Below are 16,602 nucleotides of genomic sequence, written 5' to 3'. Positions count from 1 at the left end.
TCCAGGTTTAGGGTTTTGTTTTATGGTTAATTGAGTTTATTATTAGTAATAATAGATATATACAGGGCGGCGTGGTGGTACAGTGGTTAGCGCTGTCGCCTCACAGCAAGAAGGTGCCGGGTTCGAGTCCCGGCTCGGACGCGGGATCTCTCTGTGTGGAGTTTGCATGTTCTCCCCGTGCCAGTGTGGGTTCTCTCCGGGTACTCCGGCTTCCTCCCACAATCCAAAGACTTGCAAAATGGGGACTAGGCTAATTGGATAATCTAAATTGACCATAGGTGTGGCTGTGAGTGTGAATGGTTGTCTGTCTCTATGTGTTTGCCCTGCGATGGACTGGCGACCTGTCCAGGGTGTACCCGCCTCTCGCCCGAGAAGATGCTCCAGCCCCCCGCGACCCTACTAGAGGATAAGCGGTAGAAAATGAATGAATGAATGATATATACAGCTGGGAAGTACTGACAAATCATCAATAAATCTATGCACTTGCTAAGAAGTAAGAAACTTTTGAAATTGGAAATGAACCTCTACAGGAACAGCAAAAGCACAAATGGCATTAATGGCAAAACATTTACCAAGCACTCCAGCATCTCCACTGTGAGGCTTCATCATCATATATGATGATGAACTGAATATGTCTGAATTCTGCCGTGTTAGTTGGGTTAAAATAAGACATTCAAATGTTCCTCCTTGAGCTTATAAAACAAATAATCGAGTCACAAGTCACAAGTTTTCATAGTTGTGAAGGAAAAAAAACATCCCTATAGATAACGAGTGACACCGGTTTTGATGATTATGACAGCAGAAACCTTAAGTTTAAATATGAAACAATTTATTTAATAATTAATCAGCTGATAGAAAATTAATTGGAATCTATTTTTATCATTTATTATTTATTGCTTTAATTTTCCAAACAAAATGCCAAACATGGACTTTCAAATCTGCCACCCTGGGTCCTGGAATATTACAATGGTCATGTAGACAAAATGATTAATTGAAAAATCATCTGCAGATTAATCAATAATGAAAACAGTAGGTAGTTGCAGCCCTACTTCTCACCTGTTGATATCTGGTTGATCCTTTCTTGTTGTGCAATCCTCTAACGTCACAGAATCGGATTGGTCACAGATTACAGTGCACTGAAATCTCAGCTATCAAACTTTACGACCATGTCTAAAGACTGTGGAGGCACCATGTGTGGTAACAACAATAAAGAAAAGCATATGATAAAGTCTGATAAAAAGGTCTGCAGTAGAAATAGAGCTGAGTTTTCTAACTGGGTCACCTGTTGGTATAGTTTATGTGACCTGCAGATTCCAATGATTCTTATTTGACCCTGTGCACATTGTGAATTCATCTAATCAAGACCAAGGAAAGGGGACATCTCACATTAGGCAAACACTACTTATTAAATATTGGACAGTATAAAGTACAAATATTAAACACACTTGCCAAGATAAGATGCAAATTTGCACAGGCGAGCAAATGTACAATTGAACTGAAAACGCTAAATTTACTTGGACCTATGGGATATTTTTTGCTGTGACCCCATTGAACCCCAGCGTGTTCCAGCTCTCCATGTGACTTTAACAGCAAAACTGTTGCGAGTTGAGCCAACATTATACCGCCAGGTCAGGAGATGTTTAATGTACAGTGAGCTCATCTTTGTCCTCAGCTTATGAAGCATGACATATCTGTCAAGTTCTCACGGGTTGAAGTCAAGTGGAAAGAATGCGAAGACAGTATGGGGGCACTCAGACTGAGACAATTCAACAAAATCAGCTGCTCGGCTACAAATAAAATTCATGTTTCCCTCTATTTCTTTATTCTATTTTACTCTCTTTATCTTTACTGCAGGTTGTTCTGCTGTTTATTTCCTCAACTAGTTGTTTAACTGTTTTATTTATAAAATATTCAAAAACAGAGCCCAAGATGACATCTTAAAAAAGCTTCTTTTGTCCAACCAACAGTCCAAAATACAAATTCTGTTACTACAATCTACAATTATTGTGAAAGTTATTGTGGATTAAATTTCTGTTAATTTATTTATTAATTATTTACTTTGTAGCTCTGTTCTCTTCTCTTAATCAGTGTTTCCTTTGAAGTGAATTCACACAGTGTCAACAGAATAACAGAATTCAATATTATTTTCCATGCCATGCCAGAGTTAAAAATCACAGTCTTTGTAACTTCTCCTCAATACAAAGGGTCTAGTTAGCCATGAAAAAAACTACTGTGTTTGACAAAGAACTTGATTTAGCATGGTCAGCTTTTACAAGATGTAAAAATACAGTTAAACCCCCAGTTTTTCTCATTCAGAGAAGTTTCCTCCTGTTTTCATTTTGCAGTATGACTCTCCAAAGGTTGGCGCTCTCATTGTGATGATAGCTGTCGTTGTAATTGTTGCAGACAATGGCCTTGTGGTAACACCGCTGCTCTCATGTTGTTCCAGATCCGTCGTTGGCGCGTTTCATTTGCACAGAGCTCACCAGAGGATACTTCCTGGAACACAATGAGGCAAAGTACACGGAGCGCAGAGAGAGAGTTTACACATGCATGCGTATTCCCAAGGAACTGGAGAAGGTAGTGTATCAACCTCAGCTGACCCCTTTTCTCTTCAGCTATCTCCATCTGTCAGCTGTCATTCCCAGCAGCACACAGAAGGTGTTTACAGACCACAAGAATCAGCATACAACTGTTTCAGAGTCAGTTGACAGCTTTAGAGTCTCACTGTATGATGTATGATGTAAGAACCTGATTAGTTAATTCAGTCCTTCCTTCCGTTTCACATGTAAAAATCCCAAAGCTTCTGCAGGTTAAAGTTTTATAAGTGAAGAGTTCCTTGTTTTCTTCAGGGACCATACAGATAAACATTGTTAGAATACAGAAAAATAATCTAACAGATGTAATGTATACATCTACAGTAGCTGAAGGTAATTTACAGCCTCTGGTTAGGGTTTTGAATTACAACAGAATCAGGATAAAAACAACAGAACAGATAAAACTGTGATAGTGTGTGTGTATGTCGAGAAAACAGTGTGTAAGCATAGAGATGACAAGTGAATCCAACAATCCATTAAAAAGTTGTTCAGTGTTAAGATTTACATGATTATAATACAAACGGAATATTTGGTTATGAACATTTAGTCATATTAAGCTTGTAATTTAACTTAAGACTCTGTTAATCAATGTATTTGTCCTTGTTCTTGACATTATACTGTATCGACCAAGTGATTATTTTTTAAAAAGAATAATGGGAAGACGAATCACTAAGAAAATGATTAGTTGCAATCTCAACTACACACACACAAACACTGTTGCAATGACACACACAGCGAAAATGTACTTATGATTGAACTATATATAAAAGTACTATGTAAAAACAACATTTTATTTTGCCCTGATTCACTTGACACCAGTGTATTTTTGTTGTTCTTCCCATGAGTCAACAGGTGGCAGTGTTGGCTCATAAGATGTGGATGGCTCTGACCTGTGAGCTCTTTCTAGGAACATTTCTCAGTGATACCTGTCAATAACCTGTATACACTAGCTGCCAGTTTATTTGATACCCCTAACTAAAACAAAAGCATCCTAATAAAACAGTCTTGCAATAAATTTTACCTTCATAAAAGTTAAAATGTTCAACTTTTGAAAATGGACAAAATAATAGAAACACCTGTTTAGAGCTAAAACTAACAATTAATTCATTATCAATCAATCTGCCAATTATTTTCTCTATTAATCAGTTATGTGGGGTTTTTTATAAACCATCAGAAAATAGTGAAAAATGCCTATTTTAGTTCCTCACAGCCCAAGACGATATCTTTACATGTCTTTTCTGACCAACACAGAAAACATTCACATTTCAGAAGCTGGAAAGTAAATGAAGCCAAACTTATTAAAGAATAATTATGCATTAAAAATATACAATCAGGGTACTGAGGCTATCCTGTGTATTTGCATGTTGTGTAAAGGTCTTTGTACATTATTTTCAGAGTTGACTGGACCTTCTCTCAGAAGAAATAAGTCTTAACAAGCGAGCCCATACCAACAGAGCTCCTACTGGTTTGGCTTTTCCTTGGGGGCAGGAGAGGAATGTGTGTAAACATAAAAGACCTCAGTGACTTTACTATGTTAAGCAGACTAACCAACTTCATGGGTACCTGACAAGACCCCAAGAAAAGTCACTCAGAATAATCCACCAATGAGAGACAAACCCTCCCACCAGCTTCCATCAAAACTCACCTCAGTGCTTTCATATTTTTCCAGTCAGAAGTAAGAGAAAGAAAACCTCAGATGGCTTAAATGTATTTCTTGTAGAATATTCCTTTTTAAAAAAAAAAAAATGACAAGGCAATGACTCTTCGTTTATGGGAGACTGTGAAGGTATGTGTGCTACGTAATTGGCTTTAAGTCTGGTTTTTAATTATTTCCTTTGATGGAAAAGAGACAGAAGGCGTGTGAAGAAAATAAGAGACGTTACTTTTTCAGACAGAAATTGTAGAAGAAACTGTTGTGAATCTCTCCATCTGATGTTCACGCATCCTTTTTTCATCGTCTTATTGTATTTATAGGTCTTGTCCTTGTTTGACACAGATAAATACTCTCTCCAGATGATGAGTAATGTGACCACAGGCTATACTGTATCTTTCCAACTCATGATCATTGTTTAACTTGGAGGTTTTGCTTACTGCCTGTTGTTCACACGTTTGACTCAGAGGTGTTGCTGTGTGACTTTTCCAGCTGATGATCTTTGGCTTCTTCCTGTGCGTGGATGCCTTCTTGTACGTCTTCACCCTGCTGCCCCTCAGGGTGCTGCTGGCTCTGCTCCGCCTCCTCACCCTGCCATGCTGTGGTTTCAGGTCAGTGGCTAAACACGCACAAACACACATACTCGGCCACATGGGAGCATACCGTACAATTATGTCCACAGATTTATATAGAGACTTAAAATAAACCTTTGGGTTGTCTTATATAAGATTCAATCACACAGCTGCACACAAGCTACAGGTATAAATGCACATCTGTTCAAGCCTGCAGATGTGCTGGCTGCACAATTACAGCAACTGTCTTGCTCATTGTCAAAATCCCGATAGTTTATAATGATAATGAGAAGAATAATGATAATAATCTTTATTTATAGAGCACCTTTTTAAAAAAAGGCATAAATAGAATAGAATCAATGAAATCAATACATTTCAAAGCAAAGAGAACAGATAAAACAATTAAAACAGTCAGGAGACTAAGACCCAGTACAGGGTCACTTTAAGAGAAATGAAACACTTCAAGGGAAGTTAAAACCAGGAAAAGCTCTCAGATCAGTACATTTTAGGAAAAGACTTAAAGCAGTTTATCATCGTTCGGAAACAAAAATAATTTTATTCCATTTGATCATTTGTACAAAACTTTTAAATACAATCACACTCCACATGCAGGTTCCCTGTGTTTATTAAAACGCTCCCAGATGCAGCTGCATCTGTGTTTGGCAAGTAGAGAATTGTACAGTTGTGGTCACACCAGAATTCCAGATTCAAGTGATGAATCTCACGTTGTTTACCTCAGTGTGGCTCAACTTTGACCTATGAAACTGCAAATCAATTTGAGAGTGCGAGTGGGGACATTAATTGGTATTACCATTTCTTTGTGCATGTGCATATATATAACTTTTTTCCCATGCAATGTGGGTAATTCTTTTGTCAATTCTGGTCTGGGGTGAGGGTTAGCCAAAATGCTAGCCGAAATAATGACTGCCATTATCATGATACAAAACATCCTCACAAGCAAAGACAAACTCTAAACATGTACAATATATGCATCATGTGAACGAAGATTATCATATGTATAGATACACACACACACAAATAGATGCATTTATGACTCACTTCTGTTTGGTATATGAGTTTATATATTTTTTTCTTCCATGTATGATAAACATAAACATAAACCCTCCAGCCACTCTGACTCTGGTTTCTGTCCACGACTTCTTGTATCCCAACCGTCCAGGTTAGGCTTATTAATGATGTAGCTCTAACCAGGATTATGTTGCTGTTATGTTGTTAGTTCAGGCTTCAGGATTTTTCTGTACATTTCTGGGAAATCTGTGAATTAATCCGATAATATTTCAAGGTCTTTAAAAGTTTGTACAGAAGATCTAGAAAACAAAAGTACTGGTTGTTACCAGTCCCAATACTCTGTGTAGCTTTTAGCTAACAGTAAATTCAGGTGTTGTGATATATGTATGTTTTGCGATACAGTTTTATTAACAGTAGTTTTCACTTTGAATACACATTAACCAAAATGTCAAGCAGTTATACTTTTTAAAAAGTATGTAATATTGAATTTTAAAAGCGGTGCAGTACAGCTACAAGGCGTTTGTCCCCCACCCCTTCTGATGGGTGCTGCCTCTCCTCCTACCCAACCTCACCCTCTCTGAATCTGTCTGATTCTCCCCTTGCCTTCCTCCCCCCCTGCAGGGCACGCACATGCCCCTACTGCAGAAGAAGCAGGTACGCTCCCACCGGCCTGCCAGGGCTTCATTAATGTTATCACTGTCCTGAACCGGCCTCCACATTTATTCACCAGTCTCTCCTCATCTCCATTGTGTCTGTTAATATACAGCTTGGCACTGCACATCATGTCCCATTCTCCAAGGCAAAGCAGCCATGTTGGTTCCTCATAAGTCCTGGGTTTTGTTTTTGTTTTGTTTTTTTTTCGAAACTCATCCAAGGAAGGTTTGCTGAGAGTGCATGCTCATTCTCATCACGGTGTTGCTTGTCAGTGATACAGCTGCACATGCTCAAACTGGAGGGCTGCCTACTAAATTCAGATCTTCCACTGCTGGTCACTGAGCAGCTTTTCTGGAGCAGTTTGGAACTGATTTGCCTCATTTGAGGGCATCTCTCTGCAGTAATATTTAAGGGAGAGGAAAACTGAAATCCCCAGCTGCTCTACAGAAGCATATTGGCTAGATTCTACTCAGCAGTCAGCTTCTCTAACAAGGTTTTCTATCAGAAATGAAGCTTCTCTTCTTTCCCTGGCCCCGAGTTTTAATCCTGTGTATCGGGCTAATACAGTATGAAAGGCACATAGTGATGGCTACTTGGAATGCAGCACATAGCTGACTGCACTCAAACATAATGTTCATGTGTGTTATGGAGATAACGCTTATAGAATAGAGATTGTGAGGACTGCTTTGTGCAGGCTGCAGCAGCTTTGCATCCAGAGAGCTGTTTGTTCAGAATTAAATGCTGTGTGAGGAGGTTTATGTCTGATAGCAACTTAACTACCTGAATACCAAAGCTGCTATTCACCAACACAAGTTCAACTGCAACAGTGAACACATTATTCAATTAATCGATCAACAGAAATCAGTATGCAGCAGCTTTGATAATTGATTATTAAGTCATTTAACAAATATAAATGTTCAAACTTCTCAAATTTGGAAACTTACTTGTACTGTTTTATGTCACTGTAAATTTAATATCTTTGTATTTTGGTTTTGTGTTTTGACTGTTGGTCAAACAAAACAAGACATTTATGCGACACCTGAGCTTGTCATGGACAACTTTCTGTCATTTTGTTAACTAAATAATACATTAATTGATAATATAAACAATCATTAGTTGATGCCCCAGTGTTGGTTATTATTCATGTCTGATTTAACTGTTTTTTAAAACAATTTTTCATGTGTTATTTCAGCTGCAGTCCCATTTTATGCTTATTTTTGACTAAGTCACGCTCTCTCTCCCATCTCACTTCTCTCTATTCTGATTCTGACCTCAGACAGCACAAGTTATTTATTTATTTGTTTGTTCTTACATTCAGCACTGAACAGAAATCGTATAATCAGATGGAAGAAACTAAACTTAGAAGTAGATAATGTTTAGGACTGAAGCTTTTGTTACGTTGGACCAGCTCCTCTTTTATAATGAATGGCTTCAGACCTGACCACTGGATGGAGCCATAATTAGCAAAACAAATCAGTCTATTTTTGCATTTTTATCTGCCTTGTTTCCTTTATCGTAAATATACATACAAGAGAACACAATAATGCTCATATGTTTTTTATCAAGGTTCACCTCATCGTGTATTACAGGGATGAATTAGATCTTTAATGAAATGTAGTGTATATTCAGTGTATATTGTAGTGTATATTCACTGTGTATTCACAGTAACATTTATGTGGTTATGAAGGCAATCATTGTTTTTCATGCTTTGGACAAAAAGGCACAGCTCTTCATCTCATCCTGTTCTCTTCACAGCTCTGTGCTTAGCTGCACATCGCTTCAGAAGACAGCGACACTTGATTAAGCTAATTTACACATTTTTCTAAACTCGGGGCCTTTTTCCTCACTCAGCTTGGAGTCAGATCCTAAAATAGTCCATATCTCCACACCTACCACACCCTCCAACATCGACCCTGTGAAACATGATATCTTTACCTCTCTCATGTTTTTATAAAAGTGTAAAGGGTGAGGAGTGGCCCTGTTGATGTGAAGCAACAGCAGCCAAAACTAATGACGGTAATGATGTCTTGTGCACTAATAGGTTGGTCAAGTATCAGTCCATGTGGTTTATAGTGATGTAGTGGAAAATTATTAAGTTGTATTTGTAAAATAGTGTTAAACTTTGGCAATATTAAGACGGCTGTTATTGATGGCAATTAGTGTTTGTCGCAGTGTGGTAAACAGCCAACATAGAAACAGTGTGTAATTAGTCTGTTTTAACAGCAGGTAAGCATCCGAAGGGACCGTTTCCTTCATTAAACTCTATGTTGGTGCTGATTTTGGTCAGTAATCAGCCCGTGTGGTAAGTAGATGAAAACCTTTTTTACTGCTGTTCTCCGGGTTGGTCGTAGACTTATAGACCAGTCACACAGCTGACGTGGGAAATATCCAGGATGTGTTGGAATTAAGCTCTCTCTGGCTCTTCCCAGTTATCCCTGTCATAGTAAATAACTGGTTCTATGGATTTGTCAGCCCTCCTCTTAACATGCTCCCAAGCTGCCACCGCCATTAATTATGAAAGCTGCACATGTTTGAAACACATTATTAGCCATTAAAAGACACGTTTTGCCGCTCCTGCAGTATGTGACAGCTTTAGCCTGAGTGTTTTCTTCCATTTACTTGATCGTCCAACACTATTTGAAACATTTCTGTCCAAAATGCTGTAGTTCTTTTGTTAAAGAAAAGGTATTTTTTCATGGAGATAAACCATCAAACAGATATATGAAGTTTTTGTTATGCAGTCTGTTTGGAAGATAAGAACAACAAAGATTTAAGCTTACAGGAGCAGAAGCGTTGAACCAAAACAGAAACATATTAAAGAAGATAAATCTTATAAAGAGATGACTTTTAGAATGAAGGAGATACTAGCTTTAATATTTCATCTTGTGTTTTTTGTCTTACCACTACTTGTTTCCTTTTCCTTTATGCTGATTATCTCATTTTGAACAGAAATGAATTATTTATCCCAGTATGTGTTGCCCTACTGTTTCCTAGCATGGGATGAATAGCAGAGATCATTCAAAGCCTTGATAACAAGCAGTAAACAGTGGTACTGGTCTGGTAGTGTATTAAATCAGGGGTCCACCAGTGAAGTATTAATGATGCCAAGTTTGAGAAAAAAAATGTGTGTCAATGTTGTAGATATATGTATGTGTTCATGCAATCATAGTCATATCTTTGCTTGGTAAAAATGTGTGTGTTTGTCAGCATATACAGTGCGGTCCAGCAGTATGAGACCAGTGAATAGGAAACACTTTTGGGCCTTACTGTATATACACATGTTATATGTTGATGTAAACACATTTAACTGTTCATTCAGACAGTATGACAGGCTATTTTGTGTGCATGTTATCTATGGATATATTGCACAATGTGTATGTCAGCATGCAAGTCTGCATTCAAACGTGCAAAAAAATGTTCTTTAAATGTCTCCAAGTGTCAGTATAGACGCCACAAGTTGATGTTTTTGTGTGTTTTTGTGTGTGCGTTGTCAGTGGGTCGCGCCTGCTGCAGCCAGCGCAGGTGTGTGACGTGCTGAAGGGACTGATCTTGGTGCTGTGCTTCTCCATGATGCATTACGTCGATTACTCCATGATGTACCACCTGATCAGAGGACAGTCTGTCATCAAACTCTACATCATCTACAACATGTTGGAGGTACCGCGCAGTTTACACACTAATATCTGACATGTATACAGCATCGCTTCAGGTATTTAGACAATAACAAAAGAAACCTGCAGATGTCTGTTCTTTGAATACTAAATGCTTAATAGCTATGTGTTATAATACAGCGGCTGCCCCTGCACTGTGAGAGGACGTTAAGACTCAGGCAGGTTAAGTTTACAGATTTGCAGTACATTTTTAGGATTCTGTGTATGTACGTTTCTCGTTTTCCACCTTCAGTCTGTGTACACAGTTTCTGATTTTGTACCTGTGTTGGTTTATAAATCTTTCTCCCGGTTCAGCATGTATTTAACCCAAATGGTCCAAATACAGAAATACATCAATGTGAATTTGTTTCTGTTGGTTTGATGACTTATGTATAGAGAGCAAGCAGTTGGTTTGGTGCCTTGCTCCAGGGTTCTGTGACAACATTTTGCACGGGTTGAATCACTCACGCTCAGTTACATATTGCTCACTTAAGGGGCTGTAGTATTATTATTATTATCCTTATTATTATTAAGGCTGCAAAATGGAAAACAGCCGAAGCAATTCAGTGTTTCCACTTTGTCAACTGGAAATAGGTGAAATTGGCAGGTGATGAGATGGAACCTAAATGCCTGAACTGCAAATTAAAGGTTACAATCCTAGTTATATTTCAGAAAAATTAAATAAAATGTGTTTCTTGAGTTTCCTTTTTTTCTTCTTTTTTTGTAATTTTTATCACATCTTAACCAACCATTCTTATAAAAAACAATCTCAACACATCTTAACAGTTGAACAGCTTTAACACCTCCTTTTCCCCACTAACTATCAAGGTGCAATGATTGCCTGATCACATGACCAGAGCCATAAAGGCAGGAAAGGCTGCGCTGGTTGAAATAGACACGACAAGTGTCTATTTCAAAGTTTTCATAGTTTATAGGTCTTGGTCCAGACAGGACGGTCCGCCTGTTAGTGAGCTCGGGTATAATCTCATCTCAAAAAAGAACAAACAGGATGGCAATATTAATATAGATTTTGTTTTGGAAACAAAGTGATGGCAAAAACCAACTACCAGAGAACATTATCAGAGGATGTAGGTAAGATGAGGAGTGAAATACATAGTATTATTATCTTATTATGACCTTATCTGCGCTTCCTTTGCCAGGTGGCAGACCGCCTCTTCTCCTCCTTTGGTCAAGATATCCTGGATGCTCTGTACTGGACGGCCACAGAACCCAAAGAACGGAAAAGAGACAGTATAGGAGTCATCCCTCACTTCTTCATGGCCGTCTTTTATGTCTGTATCCTTCTGGTTCAAATCAGTAGCAAAATATTTCAGGGATTTGAGTCTTCATCTCTTTCCAAAATTGATTTTTAACAGTGAATGTACAGTTATAGCATCATGTAATGCTCATATTTAACTCTCTTTATGACCACTGGAGAAGATAAGTAAAGCCTTTTAAGTGAAGCATTACTTGGTTAGCAGGCACTAGAATTAGCTTTGTTTTATTTTCTTCTGGCTAGACAGAAACACAGGAACTATAAAAGGCAAAAAGTGATTAATTTTTGCTGGTCTGGAGCAAGGATGATGAACTACAGTTGTAAACAGACCCTTAGTCAAGGTCAGTGCACTGTAACTTCTGTTTATCTGTAGTTTCTTAAACTTGTCTGTCATTCCTACAATTAGGACAGTTAAAGGTTTTTTTTTCTTGTTCAAGAATATTTCACAAGAACAAAACTCTTGATGTCACAGGAAATATTTTTAGGCATCAAAAGTGTTGTTTTGGTCAGGAGCTTGTCTGTATAACTGTTAAGTTGCTTTGCTTATAACAGGTATTCACTGCCTTATAAATGAGTTGTTTTCCTGAGTGTCTGTCTCTCAGTCCTACATGCCATCCTCATCATGGTCCAAGCCTCCACCCTCAACGTCGCCTTCAACTCCCACAACAAGTCCCTGCTCACCATCATGATGTCCAACAACGTCAGTACACATACACAAATGTACACACATACAGTGCACACCTTAAATATTATAGTACACAACAAGCGGCTTGATGTGATAGTTAAAGCAGCTTCGCTCCTGTGTCCCACAAAGACGAAACTTGTCATGTTAATGATGAAATGCAGCTGCAACATTATAGGTCGTATTGTCTGTATCATAAATCCTGCTAACTGCATTTCTTCCTTTGCGTTTCTGCTCCCTCTCAAACAGTTTGTCGAGATTAAAGGAAGCGTGTTCAAGAAATTTGAGAAGAACAACTTATTCCAAATGTCCAACAGTGGTAAGATAGTCAAAGACATACTTTAAATTGAAAAAAATTTTCCTGTTTTGTTTTTTTCTCATGTGGATGGAATAGATGTGTGACTGACAGTCCTTAATTCTGGATAAAATGTTTAGTATCAAACTACAATAGAAAATCAAAACAGGGAATTATTTAAGGCTTAATTCCGCATCCTTACACAGAAACCTTTTATGAATCCATCCATTTGGCTTTGAAAGAAGAGTACACACTTTGCTATAGGATTAATTATGTGTGCATTTCCTCTTACATCCCCAGAGGCAGCTTGGTTTTTCTTGTTGCTGTTGTTGTTTTTTTTCAGTCACTCTAACTGTATTCTAATGACAGCAGAAGAATAAGATTTCCCTCTCACGTTTCACTCACATCTTATTGCCTGTTTGTGGAGCTGAGCTTAGTCCTAACTAGCATGGTATTATCAGTGCAGATAATGGTATTGTAAACATTTACAGCTGTGTCTTTATATCACGCTAGATGGATGTTTACAGTCTGTAATACTGACGCAGATTAAAGTGACTGTAACTCCTTTCACTTATCTCATTGCATCATTTTTGCTGCACAATAAAACTGACTGAACACAAATTAACCTTTTTAGGATCACACGTTTTAACACACATGCAGTATACACAGCATTAACAAACCAAGTTTATTTGCATTGCACATTTCATACATGAGGGTAATGTGTGTTCTACATAATGCATAAAAAACATTAAAAAGAAAAAAGAAGAACAGCAAAAAAAAACAGTATGAACACATTAAAATGCAAATTAAAAGAATAGAAACCTTCTAAAGAAAATGAAATGAGAATGTTAAGAACAGAAACATTAATAGAGGAACGGTGGACATCTGCATGTCTGGAAAAGTCTGAAAATGAAAAAAATATAACTGATCTTAAATTAACATATTTAAATGATTAATCTATCCATCAATTTTCTGCCACCTATTTTGGTCCAGGTTGCATCAATTTAATTCATTATATCATCAGTAATTATCGTTAAACTCCTGAAAAATTATGGTATAATAATGAATAATTCCAAGCCGTCCTTGTTGGTTTTCCATCGTACTTTAATACTTCTGCCAGTCTGACTGTAAAACATGTATTAAATTTCAGTCTGTGGGGCATTAAGAAGATCTTTAAAAGTCTTAAAGTTAACTTGGCGCACCCTGCAGAAACCCTGATTAGGACAGGAAGTGTGGGTAAATGCGGCTCTATTGCAGCTAGAATGAAGATGGAGTCTTTACTAATCACATTTTCTTCCAGGTTGTTCCAGAGTTGAGGAACTGTAATTGCAAATTTGATTATTTTATCCTGCAGATATCAAAGAGCGGTTCACCAGCTACGTTCTCCTGCTCATCGTCTGTCTCAGGAATATGGAGCAGTTCTCGTGGAACGCAGGTAATTATTCGTCTCAAACTACGGTTTCATAGACTTGTTTTATACGACAGTTAACAGATATCAGGCTACCCCAGGTGCGTTGAAATCCCAACACGAGGGTCGGTGCTTGTCGTGGGTAAAAAAATTCAGTATGCTGAGCAGCTCCTTCCGTGCTGTTTCAGATGACCCACTGCAACACCTTGGAGTGTTTAACCTCCCGCAAACATCAGTGAATGAGACAGAGCAGAGCGGGGGAAGAGAGCCGAGTGTTTCTGTGTGACAGCTTTCTGAAAACAGTCAGCTCCTCCTGACAGTCTCAAAGCCAGAGACACAGTAGATGACAGACGTGGCCTGTCAGCTGAAATCATAACACTGATGTACTAATACCAGCAGAGCTACAGCCTTCTGTTGCTAAAGAGGTATACAAATCACAAGTCTCCAGTAATTTACTTATCTTCCATGCTGCTTTCATGGTGCCTGCACCTATTTGTTTGCATTATACAGCAGAAACAGAAGCACCTGCTCTCAGCTAATTACCTACTAAACACTTCTAATAGTTGAAATGGATGAAATAGGAGCCAAAGATGTTTTGCTCATTCATTATTTAAGACATTTGTGCAAGTATGGCAGCATTTTGTAAAATATTAGTTATAATCTCAGGGTTTTTTCAAGTAAACTGACTGTACTGGTTCCAAAGAAACATATGGTATTTTAAATGGATAAAATCACCATTTTCAATCAGCATCACTCTACACTCAATAACCGATAATGACAAAGTGAAAACATTTGTAGATTTAGTAAAAGTCAATAAACTAAAACCCCTCATTTACTAAAGGATTCAGACTGCAGGTCAGGTGCACTGTCTTTGCTTTATCTGCAAACTTTTAAGCTGAGATAGCAAACATGTTAGCAAACAGTTGCTTTTGCAGTTGTGGAGCAGCGTTATTGTTCATACAGAGTTGTCTTACGTTCCCTTGAGGAATGTAAGTCTAATATTCACTCTTCTTTTAGCTTTGTTTTTGTTCTATACCAACTCCCAAGGGAAATATGTGGCTGTAAATGTTCTGTTCTGTTCACCAGCTAGTCGCTAACTATTTTCTGTCTGCTGTTTGATGGTGGGCAGGTAGTGCACAGTGGATTTTTTAGAGCAAACAGCTGTCTGCTCCGGCTGAAAATAACACTATGAGAGAAGTGAGAGTGAACCCGTTCGCTAGTGTTGCAGACTGAAGAGCTAAACAATGATCTGAAACTCACTATAAAGCTCAGTAAAGCATGAAGCTAAAGGGAACTGATTCAGGTGATAATTCTCTGTACGTTCATCACCATGAGCGACCTCTTTCACATTGTCACATTTTGTCATCTGATACATTATTATAATGATATTTTTTATAATTTTATTATAGCTGCACTTCTAAATATGTTGGTATGTTGGGTCACAGGACTTTTGGTTTTTCAGCGTGTGTTACGACTCCGACAAGGTTCCTCAACAAAACAGCCGTCCAACATAATCACAGGAGTCAGTTTGCTGCAGCAAAACTAAACTTGTCTATTAATAGACAAACAATGAAAGAAAATGACCATAATCAACAGCAGAATAAAAAAACAAAAGCGGATGGGCCAGACAACAGTAACAAACAGAAGTGAAGCCACTCAGACCAACCCACAGAGGGTCATAGGATCTGCTGTCCTTCCTCTCACCTAAACCAAGCACCAAAACTAAAGTGACAGAAATAAATCCACGAAAAACAGAAGGACCGAACCCATCACAAAAACAGAAGCAACAGAAAAACAGAACACTACCACATGAGCACAATGAGCACATGCTGCTGCAGTGGCTCAGTCTCACCGCTCTCAACAGCCACGAGATGCATTTGTTAGGTGGAAATATGTCCCTGTTGTGTTTCAGCTTTTTCCACTTCCTCCAGGTGGCAAATAAAACTATGAATACGTGACTCTTGTTTCTTTATAGTATTAGCTAAGACTGTAACTGTAAGTGTCACCAGATCGAATACTGGCTCAGAAAAATCTCAGTACCATTAGTACCATACTCAGTACCAACACCTGAATAACGACAGCTCCTTGTGTCTGGAGCCTTGTGTTTTGTGGGCAGAATGTAGACACAGTATCGAGGGATGGAGTATATGCACTCTCTCTTACTCAGCATAAATTACAGTTTATCTTCCTTCTTCTTGTTTGCCTTTCTTCAGACCATCTGTGGGTGTTGTTCCCTGATGTCTTTATGGTCGTCACCTCTGAAGTTGCCGTTGACATTATTAAACACGCTTTCATCACAAAGTTCAACGACATCACTGCAGATGTAAGGACCGAACCTGATGTTCATTATTTCTCAAACAGTCATCCATTATCACCTTGTCACATATAGTACATGTATAATACTGTACGTGGTCCGTTGCTTTCCTACTTTTCTCATACTCCATTATTAATCTTGCCTCCCCTGCAGGTGTACAGTGAATACAGAGCCAGTCTGGCCTTCGATCTCGTCAGCAGTCGACAGAAAAATGTAAGCAAGTGTCTGTTTTTCATATCATCGTCGTTATACTTGCATAAACAGCACTGAGCCTACGCAGCTAATCGATGCGGTTTTGTTGAGTGCTATAATCTGTGCTCGTCTGTCACTGTGTAGGCTTGTACTGACTACAGTGACTCAGTGGCCAGGAGGATGGGCTTCATCCCTCTGCCTTTGGCTGTTCTGGTAAGAAAGCCTGCAGTCTGTCGCTATTCAGAAACTAAATACCACAGGACTTAGTCATTGGCACACAAG

At 38.4% G+C, this 16,602-nt stretch overlaps 1 protein-coding gene across 1 annotated transcript in view; it reads left to right on the top strand.

Annotated features, from left to right (window-relative positions):
- LOC111656730 (transmembrane anterior posterior transformation protein 1 homolog) overlaps nt 1-16,602 on the top strand; it is a 28,794-nt gene that overhangs the window by 1,385 nt on the left and 10,807 nt on the right. Inside the window, 10 exon segments of the mRNA XM_087174599.1 lie at nt 2,450-2,580; nt 4,741-4,859; nt 9,998-10,160; nt 11,314-11,449; nt 12,032-12,129; nt 12,361-12,430; nt 13,761-13,841; nt 16,028-16,137; nt 16,282-16,341; nt 16,465-16,533. Of these exon segments, the coding sequence (XP_087030725.1) occupies nt 2,450-2,580; nt 4,741-4,859; nt 9,998-10,160; nt 11,314-11,449; nt 12,032-12,129; nt 12,361-12,430; nt 13,761-13,841; nt 16,028-16,137; nt 16,282-16,341; nt 16,465-16,533 (1,037 nt within the window).

Source organism: Seriola lalandi, unplaced genomic scaffold (assembly GCF_002814215.2).
Source record: "Seriola lalandi dorsalis isolate HSWRI2012SDOR001 ecotype SW California unplaced genomic scaffold, Sedor1 jcf7180002054367, whole genome shotgun sequence".
NCBI lineage: Eukaryota > Metazoa > Chordata > Actinopteri > Carangiformes > Carangidae > Seriola > Seriola lalandi.
The sequence above is the reverse complement of the archived record's forward strand: the minus strand, read 5'-3'. Positions and strand labels throughout refer to the sequence as shown.